Source organism: Anas acuta, chromosome 4 (assembly GCF_963932015.1).
Source record: "Anas acuta chromosome 4, bAnaAcu1.1, whole genome shotgun sequence".
Classification (NCBI taxonomy): domain Eukaryota; kingdom Metazoa; phylum Chordata; class Aves; order Anseriformes; family Anatidae; genus Anas; species Anas acuta.
The window spans coordinates 75,698,809-75,722,659 of NC_088982.1; the positions used below are offsets into that span (position 1 = coordinate 75,698,809).

Genomic DNA, 23,851 nt, shown 5'->3' on the forward strand with positions numbered 1-23,851 from the left:
ATGCTTTTGTTTTGTGTTGTTTTGTTTTAAACAATTAAAGTTATCTTGATTGAAAATTCTTTTTTATCTGTTGCCTAGCTGCTGGTAACCAGCTTCCATTTCCACTGGTCAGGAGTATTTGACTTCCACTGGAAGGAACACAGTAGTGGATGTCAGAACAACATGGTGGTGTTAGGGATTTGAGGGAAGAGATGAAAATAATTTGTGATTTCTTATACATAAGTAACTATGGAGACAGCAGGGATGCATACTAACAAATTCTTTTACCACTGTAATGCCTAGAGTTTGGAGTTCAGAAGTTTGAATTAAAGGAGAGGAGTCTGTTTTTGTTTTTCTCACTCCACTGAAGTAGTAAATGTGAATGATCATGAGACTTTGTAAATAACTCTAAAGCTGCTTGGGGACTGGGATGGTTACCTTTTCAGCTTCTGCTGATACTATTGTTAACAATAACAGAAATATACTCTTTCTGGCCACTTTTTTGGAGGGGAACTGTAGTATACTGATTTATTTTTATTTTTTTTAGAAACATTTACTGCAGAAAACCTAATTAGGCTTCTCCCTTGTGAGTTCAATACATGTAAAAAGTTTGAAAATTAGCAATCATAAAGCTAAGTCTTGAAATCCAATAAATAAATATACCCATGTTCAAGTCTCCACAACTTAGCTAAGTACTAGATCTCTGTATAAGGGGCTGAAGGGAATCAGCTACAACCCAATTGTTTCTGTAGAGATAGTCCTCAAAGATCAACTAAAACAATGGTGGAAATTAGTGTTAATTATATCTTAATATGAATTTATGGATGGGGGAACAACAAAATAACTTTCTCTCATCATTCTTCCACTATTCATTTAAATGAAAGATATTCCTTCTTATAAAAGGAGTTGTGAACTCTTGATCAGTGTGGTGCTTTAGAGAAGACTAGAACATGGACACTGAATTCATTAATATCCAGCTGCATTAACCGTAACTAACTGGGTAAAGGCAGAAAACTTTTAAGTACTGAACAAAAATCTGCTTTGAATGGTGTGGTTTGTTTTAACAAAAAATAAAATAAGGCTAAGTATTAACATGTTGACTTCATGTTTTCTTCTTCTTAGGCTTAGCAGATAGGTTTGAAGAATATCCAAAACTTAGAGAGCTCATCAGATTGAAGGACGAGCTGATATCTAAATCTAACACTCCTCCCATGTAAGTGTTCTTGTGGAAAATACCTTTATTCTCCAGACTGGTTTGAAGTTAGCTGTCTGCTTTGTAAATTTCTATCTTTAGCACCTGTTCAGAATTTACATTTTCTATTTCTGTTTGTGCATACAAATTAATTGAAACTTCAGAAGAATAAAATCAGTTTGTTTTCATTAATCTATGCGTTTAATGCAGTATATAAATGTCCTTCCAACGTGTGATTATTTACAGCATGTGAAGCTTTATTTTTTTAAGACTGAGCTGCCAAGTGATTGAGCTGCAGGTTTTTATTTGGGAACTGAAAGGAATGTAACGTATGATCATTAATCTCTTTGTATTGTGTAGTCTATGCTAACAAGAAAACCTTCTAAAAATTGGCCTCAGTGTAACTTTAATTGTTCTTTTAGAAGTGATTTTATATAATATTCAGCTTAGTGTCTATTCATTCTTAGTGTCTATTAATCAGATGTTACTCTGCAGTTTAAGACCAAAAAAGTTTAGGTTGGCTGGAAATAATTTGTCCTATTAACTTCAAATTACCTCCCAGTTTTTTGCTGAGAGCTAGATGCAGTATAAGCATGCAGCAAGTTACTCCCAGGAGTTTGAACCTATCTGAATGTGAACCTTATGCTTTTAAAATGCAGTCCTAATCTGTACTCAGAAAAACAGCATTATTTCATAAATGATATGAAAAAACTTGAAGGGGTTGTCTAAGCAATTGAGACACAAACTGTGTAACCCAACTTGCTATTTTGAAATTAGATGCATTTTTGCATGCTTAGCCTGAAAACAAAAAAAAGGGAAAACTTGTAATCAAATGCTACATACTGATAGGAGTGAATACATTCACAGAATAATCATCTCTTCCAGATATATTTTTGGGAGGAAGGGTGGTGGTGGTCTGCTAATCAGACGTTTTGAAACTAAAGGTATTGGGGGAACAGGGTATCATTGTTTTGGATAGTGATACAACGGTACCTAGTGGGCCGGTGTAGATGCCAGGCATAAGGGTGAGTTTGAGCTTATTTAAGTAAACAAACTTGTTAGGGAATTATGCTTTTACTACGTGGATAGAGAAATAAATTTATATTATGTGAAAAGTAACCATGTTTCCAGTATTCAGAATCTTTTCAACATAATATAAAACAAATGCCAATTCTAAAAATATGCCACTTTTCTGAAGTGAAGCAAACCAGAAGTCTGTTAGCCTGTTAGTGAGTTGATGTTTAACTCAAATGTTGATGTTTTCTCCTATATCGTCCATGGAATGTACGAAATGTTCGGTGATTCTTTAGAAGATATTGCTGTACAGTCTATCTAGGCATCTGTTTACTGCATGTGAAGTAGAACCCTAAAAATGTTTATTGAGAGAAAGACTACTTTTAAAAAAGTGTAACGTAACAGCATCCAGTCTAGGTTAAGCAAGAATGCTTTATGCATCTTCCTTGTGTTTAGTGTGTTTAAGCTTTCGTGAACTAAATGGGAGTCTCTGCTCTTAACTTGCTATGCAGAAGTGCTATGTGGAGTCTGAGTTTCAAAGCACTGTTGTAACTTCTCCAAGCAATTGATCATCTTTTGTTTAAATAGGTACTTACAAGCAGACTTGGAAGCTTTTGATATTAGGGAACTGAAGTCCAAATTTGATGTGATTCTCTTGGAACCACCACTGGAAGAATACTACAGAGAGACTGGCATTACTGCCAATGAAAAGTGCTGGACCTGGGATGATGTAAGTGTTTTTCTTGCTATGGAAAGGATTTCATACATGTACTTAAGGATTAGTTTGAGGACTTAAGTTGGTAGCAGAATGTTTTAGAGATGTGTTTAAACTAAAATGGGATGTGTTTCAAAACCAAAAGTCTAGATTCTTATAAAAAATAATTTTTATATCATACGTATGCCTACAGTGTTTGTGTTAAAAGACATTTCTTTCCCCGAGGAGTTTAAGGAATTAGAAATACCATTTTATTTTACCTGAGCCTGACGGAAAACTTAAATGTACTAAGTGGATTTTCTGTCTACTCCCAAATTCAGAGTTTCCTTTTCTCTTTGATTTTTGCTGTTGAAATTCACAATATCTCCACTGTAAATAATCCCTTGTTTCTTTAAATTCTTGAAGAGGTTTCTAAAGTATGCTTTTTAACACATTAATCTTTCATCAAAAGAGTAGATGAGTATATGTCACTGACATACCTTCTTTCTCTGAAGTATTGGTTAGGTATGAAATTTTAACAATCCAATTGTAATCTTGAGAAGCCTGACAAAATAGATCAATCGATTATGATTTTTGTCTTGTATTTGCATATTCCTTTACTACTTAGTCACCTCAAAGGCTTTTTGAATAAGGAGAAATCTCAGCGTGTAAGATGTGATCTTTCTCAAGATCAGTGTAGGTATTTTTGTTTTATTGAACTTCAGAGAATTGAGTTGCAGAAAAAATTTAAAAATTGTTCTAGTAGTAACGCATGTGGATGTAAAGAAGAAAACAGTCAAGACTTAGTGATACATAACTGTTTTATATATGTACCTTTTCTATAAAGTCAGCTCTAGAAATGTAGGGTGAGGCCTAGAGGCCTTGAAGTACTGAATCTCATTAAGCACAGCAATTTGATGACACAAAGCATGCTGACAAGCTTAAGTATTCCTTCACTTGGGCATAGAACAAAAAATCTTGTAATGCTAACGTTGAATACCAGTAAAGTGGTCCTAGTCTATATACATGTATATACATTTTACCCATTTATATACAAAGAAACCATAAGAAAACAGAGCATTTCTAGTAGTAGAGCAGAATAGCTGATTAAAAACTGTTCGAGTAACCATGTTAGGAATCCTTAGATTCAGGCACGTTGGTTGGAATATACAGTTAATAAATACATATTATTCAGAGACCCTGTTTGAAACGTATGCAGACTGTGTCTGTGTTAGCAGTTGATTTGTCACAATACAAGTGAATCATTGGATTAAAGCAGCTGTAGTGGAGATTTTTCTCATCTGTCTTCTATGTAGTTTGGAGGGAGGGTTATGTGGGGGACAGCTTCCTTGTAGATTAGATTGAGTTTGTCTCCTAAAGCCAAAACCTGTGAGTATGTAACTTCACAAGTGAATCGGTCAAACTAATCAATCAAGTGAACAAAATAAAACACAGTCCGCCTTAAAGGAATGAATTTGAAAACAAAGGTATTCATACCTGTAATAATAGGTTAGGTGTTAAGGAATGTTAAGGACGTGTTAAGGAACAGGTAGCTTCTGTGTTAGCCATCCCGTTATGTCAGGAAAAAAATGATGCCTGGCAGTGTTGTCTGACGGAAAAAATATTTTGTCCTTACAGAAAATCTAGAAGTTTTCTTTCTTTTTTTTTTTTTTGAGTAAGGAGTCATCCTCTTAGTCATGAGTTGTATCGTCTTAGACTGCCTTCTACTGCATTATTTTTCTTAACAGTGATGCTTAATGAAGCTATGAAGCTTGATCTGATGTGTTGGCAAGTTACAGATGAATCTCTTCAATTTGTACTGAGAAACAGCTGCTTTGCATCTGAAGTTATTTCATCCTGCATGTTTCTCATTTGTTATTGGTGATCCACTGTCCTGATAAATTCTTACTTTTTCTTTTTCTGAAAGTGAAAATGGAGAGAATGTCTTTTCTATATGATAATAGGAATAAGGCTGTGTGTATTTTTTTTTATTATTTTTTATTTTAAACATGTTTTCATAAGCTTCATACAAGTGACTTCAGGGCTCAAAAGAATCAGAGTACCCCTGTTCTGTTACTAAATCTTTTTACTACCAAAGAATGATGCAATTAAGCAGTGGCTTAGGAATAAAGTCACATGGATTGTACTAGTCTTTTAAGAATGGAATTTTATGTGCAGATAAAATTTATGCTAAAAATAACGATCAAGCTGATCATCAACTACACTGAAAATATATGCGTACTGATAAGTTAACTTGAACACCATGCTTTCTGGAAAACTATTTTAAGAAGATGGCCATAAAGATAATGCTATCTGAACTAACATCTTTAATTAAAAGTGCTTTCTGATGGTTTCTGTGATAATGCTTCAACACTTGTTAGCTATTTATCCTGATATAATTAGGGATTATATACCCAAAAAAAGTAAATATTTAATTCAAAAACATTTTATTATTAGATCATGAAATTGGAAATTGAAGAAATTGCTGCCCCAAGGTCATTTGTGTTTCTATGGTGTGGATCAGGAGAGGGTCTGGATCTTGGCCGAGTGGTAAGACAATGTTTTAATTCAATTTATCAGGGACATGCTTAAAAGTTTATTTTTATCTTTGACTTTCTCTGTATAGAATTCTCAGCTGCAAAGGCTCAGAGATATTTTCTTACTCTGGTAGAGGATATGTAATTTTAAGTGGATTAAATACATTTAAGTGGATCTGGCATTAACTGTTTTGATACTAAAATTTTCCAGATGAGTTGCTGTGACTGTGCAGAAGCACAATTCTTTCATGACTAGAAAGCTGTACTGCTGTCTTGGTTTTTGGTGCATGCATGTTGCCACAGGAACAGGTTGCCATGTTTAATGCATTTAAATCAATGGTTTTTAACAAGTCTTAAATTTTCTTATAGAAATGTTCTTTCTAGTAGAAATGTGCTGCTGTTTCATCAAGTGGGACAGAATTGTGTGTGTGGCACTGTTAAGCAGATCTTCTCTGCTGTAGTAAGCTGTGAGGTTTTATTACCCTGGAAGATCTTAGATTACTCTAAAGAGTAATCTTTGTGTATGCCAGGGTAGCACTGCTTCTTGTTGGGGCTGGTGGACTAAGAATTTCTAGTATGCTCTTATGTTGAAACATTCTTTTCTTAGTTTGAGCAGTTTTATTAAAAAACAATACAATGATTGTTAAAAGACAGTGTGGTTAGTAATCTGTTGGCTTTATCACCTATTTTTCATTCTGAGGTTGGTTAAAGTAGCTTTTATACATATGTATGATTTTGGTCATGGACTTGCTTATAGTAGCTGGGCAGTTCTTGACCACAGCCGTATCTGAAGGAGCTTAGATCTCTAATGCTGGTTATAAATAGGTATAAGATTATAAATTATAAATGTAATTATAAATCATTATTATTATAAATTATTATAATGCTAATTATAAATAGGCTTATGATTTCTTTGTTTGTTTTTAAATATAGAAAAAAAGGACACAAAGTAATAGTAAAGAATCTTTATAGAATTTTATTTGGATGTAAAACACTACCTGATTGCAGGTATAGTGGAGACAGGGCCAAGGCAGATGTTGTTTTGACTAGTTCTGATTAAATTTTTAAGCGTCACGAGGTTAACAAAAAAAAATAAAATATGTGTGCCCAGTTCAGTAGGGAGTCTGTGCAGTAGTTAGATATTAAAAAAAAAAAAAAAAAAAAGAAAAAGGTGGTATGCAGACAAATCTGTGTGTGTATAAATTTTTTGTTTTGTTTTGACAGCTTGACAAAGCATAGTACAGTCATGCCAGTGAAGTCGTTCATTCATCTGTGACATATTTCTCTTCCAGATACCTTTTAAGAAAAGTCAAGTATCCGTATTAGATTTCAGTTTAGGTTACTTTAGTTTTTGGTGTACTATGAACTGTTTTGTGTCCGTAACATGTAGTGTCTACGCAAATGGGGTTACAGAAGATGTGAGGACATCTGTTGGATTAAAACAAATAAGAACAATCCTGGAAAGACGAAGACACTAGACCCTAAGGCTGTTTTCCAAAGAACCAAGGTAAAGGTTTGGCTCCATTACTCTGTTCCCATCCTGTCCCTTCATGCTCATCGAACACCTGGTGCTCCACAGCAGTTGGTGACCCGTTTTCAGGGAAGTGGATACCAAGGCTTCTTGGCAAGAGTTCTTTTCCACAAAGTGCATTATGTGAAAATATTCACATACAACATATTCACAGAATGCATGATGAACTTCTTTCCCCTTCTTGACTTCACTCAGCATGAAGTATAGAAGTTAAGTATAGAAGTTTCATCTACGTTTAATAATGCATTGTAGATTTCTGTTAGAATATTCTAAATGTGATAATTTTGATTCTCATTGAAATGCAGATGGCTGAAGACGGTTTGTAGATTGAGGGAACAGGAATGAAATCCTGAGAGTGAGAATGGAAAAATGTATAGAAAATTCTACTGTACATTGTAGTGTTTTTGTCTTCTGGGTCATTTCAGTCATGGGTGAATAGTAAATGAGCACTATTAGTAAAACCTCTTGTATAACACACAAGCTTCTTTCCATACAAGAGGGGAGAAGAACATCTTTTGGCTGGAATTAAACTTGGCAGAAGATCTTGGCTGAATTTGATGTCTGAATCTTTAAAAATGTAGATTATAAATTGATGTAGTCAATTTATGATGAAAAATCACTCTGGAAGATTGGCTAATGGTTCTAAACACATATATTCAGGTATGTGCCCTGAACTTGAACCAGATGGAAGACTGTCAGGGACCATAGTTTAGTCAGCATCTTCCTGAAGATGACTATCATGCACAAGTGACAGAATCAGTCAGCTTGGTTTAAATTAAGGAGTTTCATAGGCATGTGTTGTAGATGATGTGTATTGCAAGAGATGCAGAGGACAAAAAAAAATATTCTGATTTAAAAGACTCAAATGTATATTATTCAAGACCTTAGAAAAAAGTTAATAGGATTAATGAATTATTTTGTGTATGCTGTAATATAACTGTGGCAGTTTTACTGAATGCAGAAAGTTGGCTGATAGTTTAGTGTCTTTAACCTCTGGACTCCTTCTACATTCATTAATCATTCATTAGTGTCAAGCATCCTCTGCCCTGTCTCAGATTTGCAAGCTTTAAGAAGTATAAACTTCCCTTTAAAATCTTTCTTTGACTTGCATTTACATTAATCTGAAGTTTGTTTGAAAGTGTGTTGTATTAGCTATAAATATTTGTAAGTATATATACTGTATGTTTATTGTATACAATATTGCAACTATGTGCAGCTTGCTCATGAGGGAGAGGCTAAAACAGGAGGATTTGGGGGGCACTTCCATGTCTTAATGGAGGAGAATAGTTTCTTGTATTAGGGAATTTCTCTGTTTATTGAACAAGGGTTGGGTTGAGGTCACTACTTATGTACTAAACATGGAAAATTCAGCTAGATTATTTTGACTAAATAGCTCTGTTGTGCAAAATATATTTACCAGTGATTACAGTAGCAAATACTGTCCATCTGTGTTTAGTTCGGGCGTCTCTCCAGATGTAGGCTTTGTGCTGTGCTACCTGTTGTAGAATCTGCAGTGCTAATGAGTGACGTTCCATTTATTATGAAAATAAGGTGTTTTGGATAGTTCTTCTAAAGACTAGAATCATGAAGCTTTGATTGATGGGTAATTTATTTAGCAGTGTTCTAGCTTTTTATTTAGATAAATATTATGTCCAAAAACCATGTAGCTTCCATGCAGTTGATCAACTGCATACATTTGATAGGTCACCTATTCTGCCTTTCGTATTTATTCACTAACTCTTAAAACCCTTGCCAAAAGTCTGGAAATGATTACATACATCTTCTACATCTTCTTTAGAGCTATCTGGTGACGGTTAGTAAATCAGGGTTTTATGGTATCAGGGAAAATAGCTCATTTGAGGTTTAGTATTCCCAGAAACAGAACTCTGAAATTAATATGTAGAGCCTGCATTTCATCCTGTTAGGGTGATTTCCTATTCATAGATCCTACGTACTAGTGAGTTCCAGAGATCTATAATGTTCTAGAGGAAAGGAAAGCAATGCTTGTTACACTTAAAGTACATTTTTAATGCTCACAGAATTGACTGAGATTGTACTGATAGCTTCATAGTGGTTTTACTTTTTGATGCAGCGATATCTTTTGGAAAGGAATCTGAGGATAAAAGCTATTTTCATAACAGATATGATATTAAAAAAAATAGATCTGGCTTTCACAGCTTTGTGACTGAGAACTTTGGGAATTGTTTGTATGAAAAAAAGGTAGGATCAGAATGCTGATACAATAAACTGTTCTCTTGCTCTTACCTTTACCTTGCGCTTTCTTTTCTTTTGGTGATTTCTCAGCTTTTCCAGCTTAAAGCAGTTCTAACTTTGCTGTAATTGAAGAAATTCAAATATCCTACCTCATCCTCTGAGTTCTAGCACTTCATAGAATGTATTTCACCAAGCCAGGTAACTGGTGCTCTCTCAGCTTTATTTTCAAACAGCCTTTTTGGTAGCTTCTGCTCATTCTGTTTTTCTAGTTCATGCTTTGGACACTTTCTGTATGGCAGTGAGATGTACTCTGCCTAGAATTTACTTCCCTTAACCCATGGGTGTCTGTGCTTTGGCAGCATGTGACGGGTGCTCTTCTGTGTTGTGTGTGTGTAGGAGCACTGCCTCATGGGCATTAAAGGAACCGTGCGTCGCAGCACAGACGGTGACTTCATCCATGCTAATGTAGACATTGACCTGATCATCACAGAAGAGCCTGAAATTGGCAACATAGAAAAGCCTGTAGAGATTTTCCACATTATTGAGCATTTCTGCCTCGGACGACGACGTCTTCATCTTTTCGGAAGGGACAGTACAATTCGACCAGGTACCTGTGATGTTTATTTTGTCAACTAGTTAAATTTTAGTTTACTTCAGTAGCCCTCTTCTGTTATCTAAGACCACTTGATAGGTTCTGGTGGAAGCTGAGACAGTAATATTTATTCCTTCTGCACTAGCTGCAACTTCAGACAGTGCAGTATAGATTTCAGTAAACCTTTTGAACAAGTTGTGGCATGAGCTAAAGTGTTTGTCCATCCTGGTGACTTTTCTGTAGGTACAATCATTAGGAAGTGAGAAGCCTGCTAGATGGAGAAATTCCCAGGTTTCCCTACCCTTCTGTTCCCAGACAACTAACCAGCCTGATGTTCTTCAACAGAGAAGGACTGAGGTGTCACTGTGACAGTATCAATGGGACTTTTCCACTAGTGGCAGTAGCATTGTATGGAACTGTACCAAGTGATATTATGGTTATAATTTCTGCTCTTAGTATTATGTTTAGGAACAAGTCCGAGTCACAGATTCGGGTACCACTATTTTCTGTTTTGTTTTATAAATACTCGTTTTTAGAACTAAATACTTACTTAAACAATAAAAACGATCTTCATGCTTTTGTGCTCTCCATATCCTAATTGAAGGTAAATGCTGAAATTGTGCAGTATTCCACTGGAATACCGAAATGTGGGTTTTTTGTCTTTCAAAGTCAGATTCTGTATATGTCATTCCTACTAAACTTCAATTTTTTGGACTTAATAGTGAAGTAAATATCACAGCAGCTGTAAAAATTGAGATGTCTTTATCATGTGCAAGACAGCAACAGAACTCTCTGCTTGTAAAAATCATACCAGTGTCCTACAGAGGTTTCCAGAGGTATGTCATAGGTCAGAGAATAGATTTCAAGGAGGTGTGTGTTAATTTATGTGAAGATCTGTCAGTCATGAATCTGTGTTGTTTGGAAACTGTGACAACTATATTTTTTTCAGAAATAGCTTATTTTTTAACCAATGTTTTTTCACCTGTTCATGTGTTTAATTCATCAGTGAGTATAACAAAATTCAGCTGAGATTTTTTTCCCCACATGGCATGTATTTACACCTCAGGAGTGTGATTTCTTTTTCTAAACTGATTTTTAAATCCCTCTGAGCTTGGTGCTAGACCTGTTGTCGGTATCTCAAGAGCTAGTGTCTTACACTGGGTCCTTCATTTAGTATGACAGATAACGTGGAAATACATGGATTGGATTGAAGTGTACTGCATTTTATTTGTTTAGATGGTCAGGCTTTCCAATTTGTCATGCATGATGAAGTAATTTGCTGCAGGAGAGTACAGGCTACAATAATAAGATATATCTGGACACAGGTTTTGGCTTTTATATCAGTTGTCAGTGCCACTAGTCCAACGTGAAGTAAACACAATGGATCTGGTTCTTTCAGTTATCAGTGGTACTGGAATAGGGTCCCCGGGACAGTGCACACAGCACCAAGGCTGCTGGAGTTCAGACACAGGGATTGATTTTTGGGTGGTACTGTGTGAAGCCAGGAGTTGGACTTGATGATCCCTGAGGGTCCCTTCCAGCTCTGGATATTCTGTGGTTCTGTGGGTGCTTGAGGTGACTTTGTACCTGATGTCATGGTAGTGTAGTCGTGCTTTACACGCTGACAGGTGCTGTGAGCGTTGGTCTCTGAACAATGAATAGTAACAGCATGCCCATTTCAAAAATAAAGGAGATTGGAGGATGGAGAGGTAAAAATGCTGTGGTTTCACTTGATTTAGGTTCTTCTAGCAGTTCTGTATAACAGTGTTTTCTACCAAGTAGAGATGAATGGTTTGGATAGCAGAAGGGAAATGGATACGAGTCCAGCCATGGTCTGTTTTACAGAACGTGAATGTTAATACCTATGATAGAAAAAATACTGCTTTTTCTTTTACTGTGATTGGAAAAAGTGTTGTATCAGTAGAGGAACCGTAGGCAATATTACTTAAGTACATATCACAGTACTGTTTTGGTTTTGCTCACACGTCTGTAGATCAGTGAGAGTAGTGGTTATTGGCTTTTCCTATTCTTTGGCTTGCCTTTGCTTTGAATTTTCATGGTGATGTCTCAATGTGGTTTGTGTCTTTTTTTGTTTTGTTTTTGTTTGGTAGAAATGCATTGTTTAGACATTACTTCAATGCTGTTGTAGGTGAATTCTCATAAGTTAGTGTCACAATGTCCTGTCTGTCTGGTTCAACATTTGTATTTTTAAATTTAGTGGTTATCCTGCTATTAGATTGTGTACTTTAAATCCCTTTATTCTTTGGGAAGTTGGCAGAGCATGGTGTTTTTTTTATTGATTAACACTTTGAGTATAGGACTATTCAATTTTGAATTTGTGAATCTCCATAGTGATCTATGAAGTATGAAAACCTAAGCAAATAGATCTTTTTTCTTTTATTCTTGTTTTCCATCTTAGCATGTTGTGAGATTGCTGAGCCACATTTTTCTTCATTAAAATGATGCAAATGAAAATTAAATTTCCTGTGACATTTTCAAGTAGTCAAGCCTTATTTTAGGTCCAAACCCAATTTCAGTTTATATTCTGAGGAGATAGGCATTTAAATCAAGTATGTTCCTTCCTCCTTGGTTCACTTGGTGAAGCTGAAGTGCTCACTGAACGTTATGTTTGTACATAAACAGGTTGGCTTAACTCTTTAAACTCTGTTTTCATCTCATGGGATTCAGCAGCATTAATATTTTGCTGTGTTTTCAAATGTGTGCTTACTGAATGCTGTGCTCCTGGCTGCAATGTCACAGTTGGTTCTTGGAGACAAAGTTAAACACCTTTTACAAAGGGGGGAAGAAGAAGAAGAGGAGATTATCTTTAAACTAGATGAATTTACTGGTCTGGTTTACAGTGCAGTCCCAGAGGGGCTGGAAAATGTAATGTAAGAACAAGTGAAAAGAACCAGGAAAGTGGTATTGTAAAACCACAGCCTGAATGTTCTCATATCAATATGTAACCAGAGGGGGGAAAAAAAAAAAAGCAACAAACCCAATCCAAAAAGCCTGTATAAATGTCAAAGTAAAATATTAACTTTTCAACAACTGTGGTTTTTCAAGAGGTGACCTCTTCAACCTGTCCAGTACAGATGACATGTAGATAACAGTCTGTCCCCATCACTTGTGGTGGCCTTGAAGCACGAAGTTAGTGCTTTGGTTGATTTTTCTTTTATTCCTTAGGCTGGCTGACTGTCGGACCCACCCTCACAAACAGCAATTTCAACGCAGAAACATATTCTTCATACTTCACTACTCCAAATTCCCACCTGACCGGCTGCACTGAAGAGATTGAGAGACTTCGGCCCAAGTCACCACCACCCAAGTCCAAGTCCGACCGGGGTGGTGGCGCTCCAAGGGGAGGAGGGAGAGGCGGCACCTCAGCAGGCCGAGGAGAGAGGGGCAGAGAGAGGAACAGAACTAACTTTCGGGGTGAGAGGGGAGGCTTCAGAGGGGGTCGTGGAGGTACCCACAGGGGAGGCTTCCCCACACGCTGACGCCTGCTAGGAAATCACTTCTTCCCGCAGTCCCTTGCCTCATCTCCAAACCTTTTTCTTAGTCTTGTTTTTGCTAAAGTGAATTATTTTGAGGACTCAAGCTAGATGACTTTTTAAATTGTTTTTGGTGCAAGCAATTCCGAATACTCTGCCTTTTAGTGACTGGCCTGGCACATCACCTCACTTTGCAGGCAGGATCCTGCACCTGACGGCACTAAGCTCAGCCTCCCAATGGCTTCTGTTGTCAAAGCAGGGAGCACCATCTCTTCAAGCCATGCACAGGACTGAAGCGAAGATACTTGCTGTTCCCTTATGAAACTTGCAAGCTGTGTTTGTTTTTTTTGACTGTCACTTTCTCAAAAACATGGATTCCTTTTCCTTCCTTGTAGGTCCAGGTTGGGGCTGATGTGCATTAATAGGATGGAATGGGCATAAAATGCAGTTCTGAATTGCATGGCAATAGCAGACTTATTCTCTTATTCACGGAAGAAAAAGTACTGTGTCTATACTGTTTTAACTTCTTTTAAACCAAGGAGCAAACTGAATAAATAGAATTCTATTTTTTCTTATTTGGTCTATTTTTCCCAAATTATTCCTGGGAATAGGGAACAAGTTTTAATTTTTCCTTTGTGAAGTACATGCACTCGCTTTTGATGTCAGTTGTGGGGAGAGTGGTGATTCTGTGCAGTCACATGTTGTACTTTGTGAAAGCAAGAAGTTGTGCGTTTATATCCAGTCCAGAACTTGTACAGGTCTGGATCGTTTCTTGAGTAGGGATTTTCACTCAGCCTCTGGCAGTAATGGCCTTGTTCTTTGGTAGGGAAAACCAGTCCCACTGCAGACCAATTGCAATGTTTGTAGTAGAAAGACCTTGTTAGAGGCCATACTGGAAGTTGAGGTGATGTGAGGTGAGTGAGTGCTTCCTGAGCATAAGCAGCTGAACAAAGAAGGTGCAGTCATCAGACTGAGCACTTTGCTTTGGTTGTGGACCCCACCTGCATTGGGAATGGACTGTTGGTGATTAGCACTGGAGAGCAGCATGACAAGAAAGTGCTTCACTGCCATATGTACACTACTTGTTTTCAGCAGAGTTGCAACTCTGAGCTTCCTGGACAGTACTTGGTAGAGTGAATGAACCTGACTGTTGGCATCTCAAAATCTTAGGTATGGATTTTGGAAAATTGGTTCTTAAGTCCCAGTGTTTATCTGTTGAAGCCAAGCTTTTAAGTAACTGTCCTGTAAAGCAGCAAATTATTAAACTTGTTTATCAAAGCCAGTGTTGAAATAATTTTGTAAATATTTTGTGGGTTTACTTTCTTCTTAAGGTTTTTGAATAAGTAAGTTTTATTGTGGTTTCCTACCATTGTGGTTGTCTGCTGTTCAAAAAAGAAAAGGGGGGGGGGGCAGTTACTGAAGTGTTCTTTCAGGGCATGAAATCTTAGAAGGGAGGATCTGGTCAATGTCACTGCCTTGGTGTTGTATGTATTAAGGGGCTGTTAAAGGGTGAATGAAACTCACCTGTAGCTTACATTTTGTTTCTTCCTGTTAGATCCAGAAAGCTGAAGAAGGACTGGAAGGGGGAGGGAGGAAGGGGGCTGGTTAAGCACTGTGTTCACTTGGCTGTCAGCAAGGTCTGCCGAACACTACTGAGAACAGCACTTAGTAGTTGTGTTATGCCACAATAAAAAAACATTTTCTTCTTGATTTTTGCCCTAATCATGTTCTTACTCAAAAAGTAAATACTGGGGACACTTAATCTTAAGAAGGTAGCCTGTGGCATATTATTTTTTTTTTCCTTGGTTAGCAGAAAATATTAATTTTCATTTCCTTCTTTTAATTCTATGTCCTTAGCTGGTAGTTTGGTTCTTAGACTGCACTTAACATAGAAAAGTGGGCTGCACAGAAGATGAGACCTAAAAAAGAACCAAAAGAGCCCTGTGTCTGTATTGGATTTGCAGAAGCAGGGATGTTGCTTGAGACTTGTGGCAAGAAATTAATTACACATGGTCTTGTAAACAATTCTAGGAAATCCCTCTTGAATATGTGAAGTTGAGTTTCTGTGGTTTTCCTTCAAAGCTGAAATAGCTGAAGTAGTGTAAGAGGGGAAAAAAAGAAAAGTCTGCTGTTCCAGAGGGTGTTAGATCCCATTTGGATGGGCCAGCTACACCAAGGAATTGTAATGTTTACATTGGTAACAAGCAACTTGCCTTACTTTTCTAATAGAGGTTAACTGGCAAGGAAATAAAGCTTCCTGCTTGTCACCTGTGAAGGAAAGACGCCTTCTGGTCATATTCTGAAGGTGCTGTTTCAACAGTGGTGGCGTGCCTCTAAAGGTAAGACAGTAATGCATGGATGTAACATACTTGTGGTTGTGGAATGATACTTAGAAAATACAGCACTGTTTTTTACTCCACTCTAAAAAAAAAAAAGATGTTTTTACTGTTTAATCACTGATGATTTGAGCTACATATAAAGTGATGACTAGAGATGAAAAGCTTTGAATTTTATTACCAGTTGTCATTTAACTTCTCAGTTTTAACACTTTAACAGAAGTAGGATAACGCTCATAATTGAAGTGATGAATATTTCACTTACTGTAAGCAACTTAATTTGAGCATGTTTTTCTTGAAGATTAAAAAGTCCAACAAGTTTCGTTTCCAGTTTCAATAAATGCCATTTGCCGAGGCGATCGGCTCCGGGGCAGACGCGTTCTGCAGCGGAGCGGGGGATCGGGCCAGGCAGGGCTAATTTTCCGGCATCGAGCCGACTTCAGGGAGCCGCCAGGAGCCGGCAGCCCTCGTGAGGGAGGCTGACGAGGCGAAGGCGGAGCCAGCAGCGCCCCCTCCCCGGCCGTTCAAAAGCAGCCCCTAGGGAGCGCAGCGACCAGGATGGGCAAACAGGGAGGGGTGCGTCAGAAGGGAGTGGCGTGGCAGTTCGCGCAGGCAGGGCGAGCAGGAAGGGCGGAGCGCTCCCCCCCGCCCACACGAACAACTCTTAACGTTAACGACAGCCGTCAGCTAGGTGACAATGGTCTCCACCAGGCACGGTGCGCTCTCCAGGAAGTCGGTGGAGTCACCATCCCTGGAAGTCTTCAAAAGACGTTTAGATGTAGAGCTTAGGGATATGGTTTAGTGGGGACTGTTAGTGTTAGGTCAGAGGTTGGACTCGATGATCTTGAGGTCTCTTCCAACCTAGAAATTCTGTGATTCTGTGATAATGCCACCAGTCTGATTTGGGATGCCTGTCTGGATCTTGTCATGCCTCTCCATTCTAGAAGAGGCTTGTAGTACTTTGAATATCTTATACACCCTCTGTGAATTAGGTGCAGGCTTTGACAATTGCACTGACAAGATACTCGGGCTGTTTTAGCATTTTTTGTCAAAGGGATTTCGAAACATCAGTCAACTGTAAAGCATTGTGTGTAAATCCAGCCATCAGCCTAAGAATTGTTTCTGCCTTGGATATAGCCAGTTGTGGTATGTTGGTTGAAATGTGAGAGACGCAGTGCTCTTGGGGATTTCTGAGGTTTTTCTCCAATGCAGTATCATGAACATGGGCTCAGTGTTTATGTTCAGTCACTGAACACTTTGTTTAGTGGAGTTTAGGCTGCAAATAATTTTGATCTGAAAATGGGAGTTTAATGGCAGAAAGTCAAAGGATAAGTAGCAGGGGTGGTACAGAAAAGGTACGTGGGTGTACGTAATGGTTCTGCAGTCTCATTACATTCTTACTAGATTTGTGTGTCAAACAGAAGGAGTAAAATGTCACACTGCTTGTGATGGATCTCTTCTTTTGGTTTCTACTCAAATCTTTAGTAGGCCGTAGATGTTTGAAGGCTGTAGATGTTTTCCTATTGTGCAAGGACATAAACCTGAACACAGCTTGTTAAACACCCACCGCTGTGAGAGGACAATTGGAAACAAAAAAATTCCTCCCCTCCTTCATTGTTTATGCTCTGTTACACTGATCTAAGGAAAAAAAAAGATACAAGAAATGAGGATGGAAGTATCTGAATAAGTAGTAACTGCTGTTATTTTTGTTCTTTCAAGTATAATTTTGACAGCTGCTTTTCTTTCCTCGTGCCTGAAACCAAAAAAGCAGGGGGTAGTATAATTACATAGATGCTGTTGTGAGTCCATCAGTTAGCAAAACAAATGGCTCAGTTGTTGCTTCTTCCAAATTCATGGAAGATGTCAGAGGTTTTTTTTTGTGTGTGTGAAGGACAGTGTAAAAATTGGCTTTAATACGTAATACTGACTTGCCAGGCCACTAGTTTTTAGTGTCTATTTGAGCTTATTAAATGAAAAGAGTCTATTAAATACTTTTTAGTAATTTGTCAAATTATGTATCACATCTCATTATTATAGCTGTAAAACAATTGGCTTAGCCAACAATGAAGTCTATAAAAATAGGAACTGATAATCAGTAAGAGCAGTGCAAGGTGGAGCTCAAAGTCCTGGTGCTCGTCCAGAAGAAGGGTGTCTCAGTGCAGTTGGTTGGTAGTCCTGCCTAGCAGAACAGATGCAAAGAAAGGTTTGTCAGATATAGGTGCATGACTTCAGTGTTCAGCGTGGCTGATTGCCTCCCCTTTTGCTGCAGTGATGCTGAGGCTGCACAACACAGTGTGGTTTGGGAATGTCTGTAGTTAGAGGTGGCTCAAACAGGACACCAGCGGTGCCAATGGGTATGGTCACACCGCCTTTCTGCAGCGCTCTCTTTCCATTGTGACCCAGCTGCTGCAAGCAAGTAGAGAAGTGCTGTTGTTGTCTGACTTCTGTGCTACCACAACCAGATGTCCCTTTCCTTAAAGGCATGTTGAGGCAGACTAAGCCTTTACCTTCTAGCCCTGTGACAGGGTGTGTTGGTTTTTTTTGTTTGTTTGTTTTTCTAGAACAGTTTACTTGTCCTGTTTTTCATTTGTTTTTCACCAGGCTATTTTGGCACATTTTGCCCCTTCCAGTGAATGTCTGTATCATAAATAGGGCTTGATGCTAATAGGATCCAAATACGGAAAGTCTGCAATCCCAAATAAGCTTGCCTGTCCTTAAAATTTAAGTAGGAGAAGGTGACCTCCAGTAGCCAAAGCCTCTTTGCTTTTGGACACGTATCAAAAATATTTGTGCTGTATAGGAATTAATTCTTGTTGCTAATTTAACTTTGCCATTTTTCCTGGCCTCTGACGTTTCTTTATGATCTTTTTATGTTGTTTTGCTGTGTGGGAGTTGTGTGAACCCTGAGGCCAGTTTCCATTGCTAGTTCTTTAAAAGAATCCCTGTACAGTGTCCCAGGGTACTAGTTCTAGATGCTGCTGTTTAAGAGGTACTGTGTAGCTTTTGACGAAGGCTAAGAGCATTAAAAAAAAAAAAAAGGCCTTAGTCTATGACAGAATAAATGTACATAGTAATTACATTTAATAATTGCTTATGTCTTTACACTTAGAGTTGCTGGTGTCATTTTTACAAAGTACACTGATGGGGGAAAGGCAACAAATACTTTTTACAAGGTAACATCTTCGGCCACAAAGTACTCGGTTTGACAGTTGAATTCAGTCTGAGTATCCTTTTGTAATACATCCCTTTGTTGTAAGAGTTCTTACTCAATGCACAAGGACACAACTGTTCTGATAAGCTGTCAAACCAAAAATATGCATTGACCTGCTTATCTTATACATGAAAATCATTAATACTACTTAGTGACACTAGCATGGTCAAAGGCACTTCTTTTTTAATTGAGACCCAAGTCTGATTCTTTCTTTTGAGGCAGTTTTCTGTTTGTCTGTGAAACACTGGTATTTTTAACAACAGCTTTTCAAGCTTGCAGAAGTTCAGACTTCACCTGCGGAGGCATTGGTCCTACAGCTACAACCAGCCTGAAGAAATGTCTGAGGTAAACAGCTCATCCTTACACAAGGATTTTGGCTTTCTAAATTCTACCTTAAATATTGATATTTGCAGAAGTTTATTTTTCAAAGCACTGACTGATGAATAAATCAGTTGCTTGAGAGGAGGTCACTGTAATAGGACTGGTATTAAACACAAGGCTTACTTTTTATAGCACCAGAACTAACCTTTGGTTAATATGTCAACTGTCTTATGGTTGACCTGCCACTGTAATTTTGAGGGAAGCAGATGTTTACTATTAGGAGTATTCCAGTTAACATAAAGCTCAATTTTCAAAATTGAGCATAAATAGCATTTTAAAATAACTGCTGCCCTTAAGACTGGGAAATTGTACTATAACAGTGTGGCATTAACTGCGCAACTCAGAATAAGCATTGTTCAATTACCATTTGTCCTGTGGTCCATTGTCAAGTCCAATTTTATACAAACCGAGGCATTTTTGTGTTGTGAGTAACCATGGGTGTAGAAGGTTACCCAGAACTCTTTCTGTAGAAGTTAATAATCCCCCTTTTCCTGGAAAGGACAAGTTATTGTTTAGAAAATTTACATGCAGGACATTGAAGTACTCAAATCAAACTACAGGATTGCCATAAAACTTATTCACCTGTATGCCCTAGAAAAAGCAGCGTCTTATAACTTCTTCCTCTTCTATGTAAAATTTTTTAGCATCTTTCCTGGCTCTTAGAACACTTCATGACTAGCAAAAGGAATAATTAGTTTTCTAAATTGCATTTTGATACTTGAAAATGCATATCATATGCTTTTAAGCATTGACAGTTTGAAATCTGGCAATTCAACTTAGAGAAAAAGTTGAGACTTCTGAAAGATTAATACCTGAGTGCAGAACTTCCTATTCTACAGCTGAGTAAGTAAACTAAATATTCAGTGAGAGTTGTGTGAAATGAAACTGTACAAAAAGAGCACAGAAAAGGTTCAGTAAAGCACAGCAGAATGCCTGGGTACAGTGAGGTTGTGGGCCACCCTTCAGGCACCAATTACTGTCCCTCTTGCAAAATCAAAAAGCAACTGACAAATTATGTACTCAAGGTTTCCTTAATTGAGCAGCTGGCAGATCTCTCTGTGAACGCAGCATAAGAAATCCACATAAGAAGCTCCTCCATAAATACTCTTGTCTTCTACCAGGAACTGTCGGAAAAGGATCTCTGGCTGTTCCCGCTGTTTCACTATCATCAGCTGAAAAGAGGTAAATAAATATATTTAGGATACAGTCACGCTAAATGCTAGTACCACTTTTCTGTATCTATTATGCCCTACCAAGGCCGGGGGGGGGGGGAAAACACATTAATAAATCCCCACAATTCAGTAGCTGTGTTTAAGAACACAGAAGCAAGACTTGCATGCAGTCAACAGCTAGTGCAAAGTAAGGTTTGCACAGTGAAAATGGTGACCTTCAGACTGCCTATCTCTGAAAATTGCCTTGGATGGAGAACTAGGTACATTTGAGGTACTTGGCCCTAGAAAGCATGCTGGAACTCCCTGGCGTACAGGGCCATTCCTGGTATGTAAAGCCTTGTACAGAGAAGTTTCGTCAAAGCTTGTCCTGTTCTGTTCAGCAGCTGTGAGGAACCAGTTGAGGCAGACAAGTCTTACCTTCATGGTGTAGGGCTTTTGGCTCTGGATGTGCTCCATTATTGACTTAACCTTCTTAGAGTATGGATTGTCCAGGTCAGGCAGTAATGTCTGTTAGAAGTGAAGCAGTGCAGGTTGTTATATTCCAGTTGCATCTCTTACAAATTCATACAAGACCAGTTGCTAATATTTATGATGTGACTTACTGTGCATTTCGTTCTAAACTGGGAAGTGCCACCTCTTCCACAAAACCTTGTAGAGTAATTCATCTGTCTATAACGCATTTTTCAGTTTGAAGTAACCACAGTGTTAAAATTCATTATCAGGAGACACTTTAGCTATTACCAAGTGCTTTGTTCCTGTCTGAGCAATACATATCAATAGGATTTTAGTATCTGTCATAGTAAAAGTTTAAGATACTTTGAAAGCTTCTCTTTTGTAATTACTCAAAGGGTAAAAGCTTACTACAGTTTTTTGTATTGCTTTTGGTGTCTTAATACCTTCTGCTGGTCACCTGTTTCTGCTTTTAGCTGAATGATGAATGCTGAAAATCCCTGTCACTGGTCTCTGAGTAGCATAAATCATAAAGTCTGAAAAATTTGACTGGTTTCTCTTCATATACTCACAGCTTCTGTGCTGATGTGTGCAAAGGATGGCACATTGAAAAGCCCCTGTATGAGCTCTGGGGGTGTGCTGACCCCCAGCCACAGGAACATGCTCAGACCATTGGCCAGAATGAAGGCACCTCCTTCTGAGAGACGTTCCTCAGAGCAGCGGACAGCAGCTGGGACAGCATCACTCTTCAGATCTAGGCTGTGCTGTGGGACAAAAGTCAGAGTTGCAAACCTGGTGATTTTAAGGTAACTGATGCTTCAACTAGACACTAAAAAAAAGTAAAGATAAAAAGTTTATCACGCCTTAGTGGTTCCCTTCCAGATGAGAGGAATAGAGTCACACTTTTGTCAGTTTACACATTGCATGCTAAGGAAGACTTCCCCACAGTATAAAGATGCTTGCATACCAGTGCTGAGCTTTAATAAAGCAGGCACCTTTCCTTAAGCCTGGGCAAAAATCTTGTTAAAAGTACAGTGAGAGGATGCTGCTGTCAAGCTGCTTACCCATTTACTTTAAACTAGAGTTTCTGCCCTCCCTCCTCAATTTAGTTCAGCTATTTTTATTCAGCTAGCAACTCCATCACTGTACAAATACAGTCCAGCTTGGTCATATAACACTTGCCTAGCACAAAGAAAATCTGCATCTGTACAATTTAAAACATCACAGCACACTGAAAGCCATCTCACTGAAAATGAACAGATGTGCAGGCAGCACACTTACAATTGGCAGAAGCTGGGGGTAGAAGAAGAGCTGGGTGTCAGCCACTCCCATGGCCATGACCAGCTGCTGATGGTAAGCTCTCTCATCAGTTGGAATTTCTGGTCTGCTAACGAGCACGCAGCTCTTGAGCAGGCAGTTCATGTACACTGGCAGCACCTTCATCGCGTCTGGAAGGATGAGCTGAGGGGCAGGGAAGATGTGTTGTTTAGTGTATCTCATGTGCTGGGGAACAACAGCTGGGCTTTCAAACATACAACTGCTTAATTCTTTTCTTTGATTTTAAAAAAATAGGAGGGGAAATATAGGTCTAGATATCTCACAGGTATTGTTTCTAACATTTGGTCTTCACTGAGACTAAATGATTTATTGCCCAGACTTGGGATTCTTAGAAGCACATTACATGGTATGTAAAAGCCTAATTGGAAAATACAGCTTAGAGAAGACCAAAGGAAAATAATAACCTCTAAACAGAATGCCTCCAAGATTGGTGGGAGTGCTGCAGCCTCGCTATCAACTTCAGCATGTATATAGAAAATAGCCAATCGTTACTCAGAAAAGTAGGAAAAATGCCACCTCTTCCAGCAATCTTTTGAAGTGCCTCAAAAGCTGGAAAATATGTGGTGATATCTTGGGAGTTGTAAGAAAAATTCAGGTTTAAAGGTTTATAGGATTGGAGTTTAGTCCATCCAACTTTGGATCTTTTTTTGAACTGGGAAAGTACTTTTTTTTCCAGAAACAGTTGCTGAAATAATTTGAAAGCACCTTATTCAGTAAACTTCCCGCCCAGTACTCTGTATATATAAAAAGAGGGAACTGATGATTACTACATTTGAAAGAATTTTCAACTAGCATGGAATAAAAGTAACCATGTTTACAGAGCTTCTTACTACTGTTTGGTAACAGTAAAAAAAAAAAGGGGGGGGGCTGGGGGGGGAGTTGTTGAATTGTATTTTAATCACCGTGGATTTTTTTCCCTAGGAGTATGGTCCCATCTAGACATCATGTATTTATCCCTCCAGCAGTCTTTGAGAGCGCTACACATAAATTCAGATTGTTTACTGAGTTACAAAGCTATTTTCAACTTTGACAACAGTCTTAATTGTCAAAAATCAAAATGCCTTTTTTTTTTTTTAAACAGCATAAGAAGAAAAATAAAAACTTTTGTTGTGAACTAGCATATGATTTCAGCAGGAAGAAAACCAGCTGTCTCATCTGTCTGGTATGAGCATGGTAATCAGCTTCCTCACTGGCACTGCCATTTGTCCCAGAACAGCCTCCATATGCTGCAATTGCTACCATTGAATCAAACCTGCCATTAATTAGACTTGAAAGAAGATGCAAAAAGGAGAAGTATGTCCTGAAGTTTCCCTTTCTGGCACTGCTGACATTGCAGGGGTGGTTGTTCCTCTGCTGCAATAGCCTAACTTAGGCAGGGGCATCCTCACCTGGCTTACTGCTGATGGGCTGGCACAGTTCTTGCGGTAACACGCCAGCATGTGAGCTGTCTGATTGACCAGGATCTCTCTGACTGTCTTCAGGGGTTGGCTTAGAATAGCTTTAAAAGCTACAAATACAGAAGAACAAAAGAGTATGTTAATAACAGACACGCTTTTAGAGTATCTACATTTTGCTAGGTTTTAATTAGTTTTTAATATAGTAAAACTTACCTCTATGAGTGCCTTTTCAATCTTCCCTGTATCATTTTAGAGGATGCTTATTAATCTTCACAAAGAAAGGCCTATACACTTTCGTGCATTACCTGTTTCTAGCTAC

General features: G+C 38.2%; 2 protein-coding genes across 8 annotated transcripts in view; one reads left to right on the plus strand and one right to left on the minus strand.

Moving 5' to 3' along the window:
- Nucleotides 1-14,530, plus strand: part of METTL14 (methyltransferase 14, N6-adenosine-methyltransferase non-catalytic subunit) — a 35,155-nt gene extending 20,625 nt beyond the window's left edge. For 3 of the 4 annotated variants that reach the window (XM_068682150.1, XM_068682149.1, XM_068682151.1), the window contains 6 exons: nt 1,102-1,192; nt 2,774-2,915; nt 5,337-5,429; nt 6,807-6,923; nt 9,558-9,768; nt 12,940-13,822. In XM_068682150.1, coding sequence (XP_068538251.1) covers nt 1,102-1,192; nt 2,774-2,915; nt 5,337-5,429; nt 6,807-6,923; nt 9,558-9,768; nt 12,940-13,253 — 968 coding nt within the window. In that variant the 3' untranslated portion in view covers nt 13,254-13,822. Of the gene's footprint in view, nt 1-1,101; nt 1,193-2,773; nt 2,916-5,336; nt 5,430-6,806; nt 6,924-9,557; nt 9,769-12,939 lie in introns of all 4 variants that reach the window. The other variant, XM_068682152.1, reaches the window with a different exon arrangement.
- Nucleotides 14,531-18,641: 4,111 nt separating this feature from the next.
- Nucleotides 18,642-23,851, minus strand: part of LOC137856557 (protein transport protein Sec24D-like) — a 50,782-nt gene continuing 45,572 nt past the window's right edge. For all 4 annotated transcript variants that reach the window (XM_068682135.1, XM_068682134.1, XM_068682137.1 and 1 more), the window contains 5 exons: nt 23,524-23,642; nt 22,079-22,258; nt 21,370-21,561; nt 20,765-20,854; nt 18,642-20,347 (listed from right to left, as the gene is read on the minus strand). In XM_068682135.1, coding sequence (XP_068538236.1) covers nt 20,207-20,347; nt 20,765-20,854; nt 21,370-21,561; nt 22,079-22,258; nt 23,524-23,642 — 722 coding nt within the window. In that variant the 3' untranslated portion in view covers nt 18,642-20,206. The remainder of the gene's footprint in view (nt 20,348-20,764; nt 20,855-21,369; nt 21,562-22,078; nt 22,259-23,523; nt 23,643-23,851) is intronic.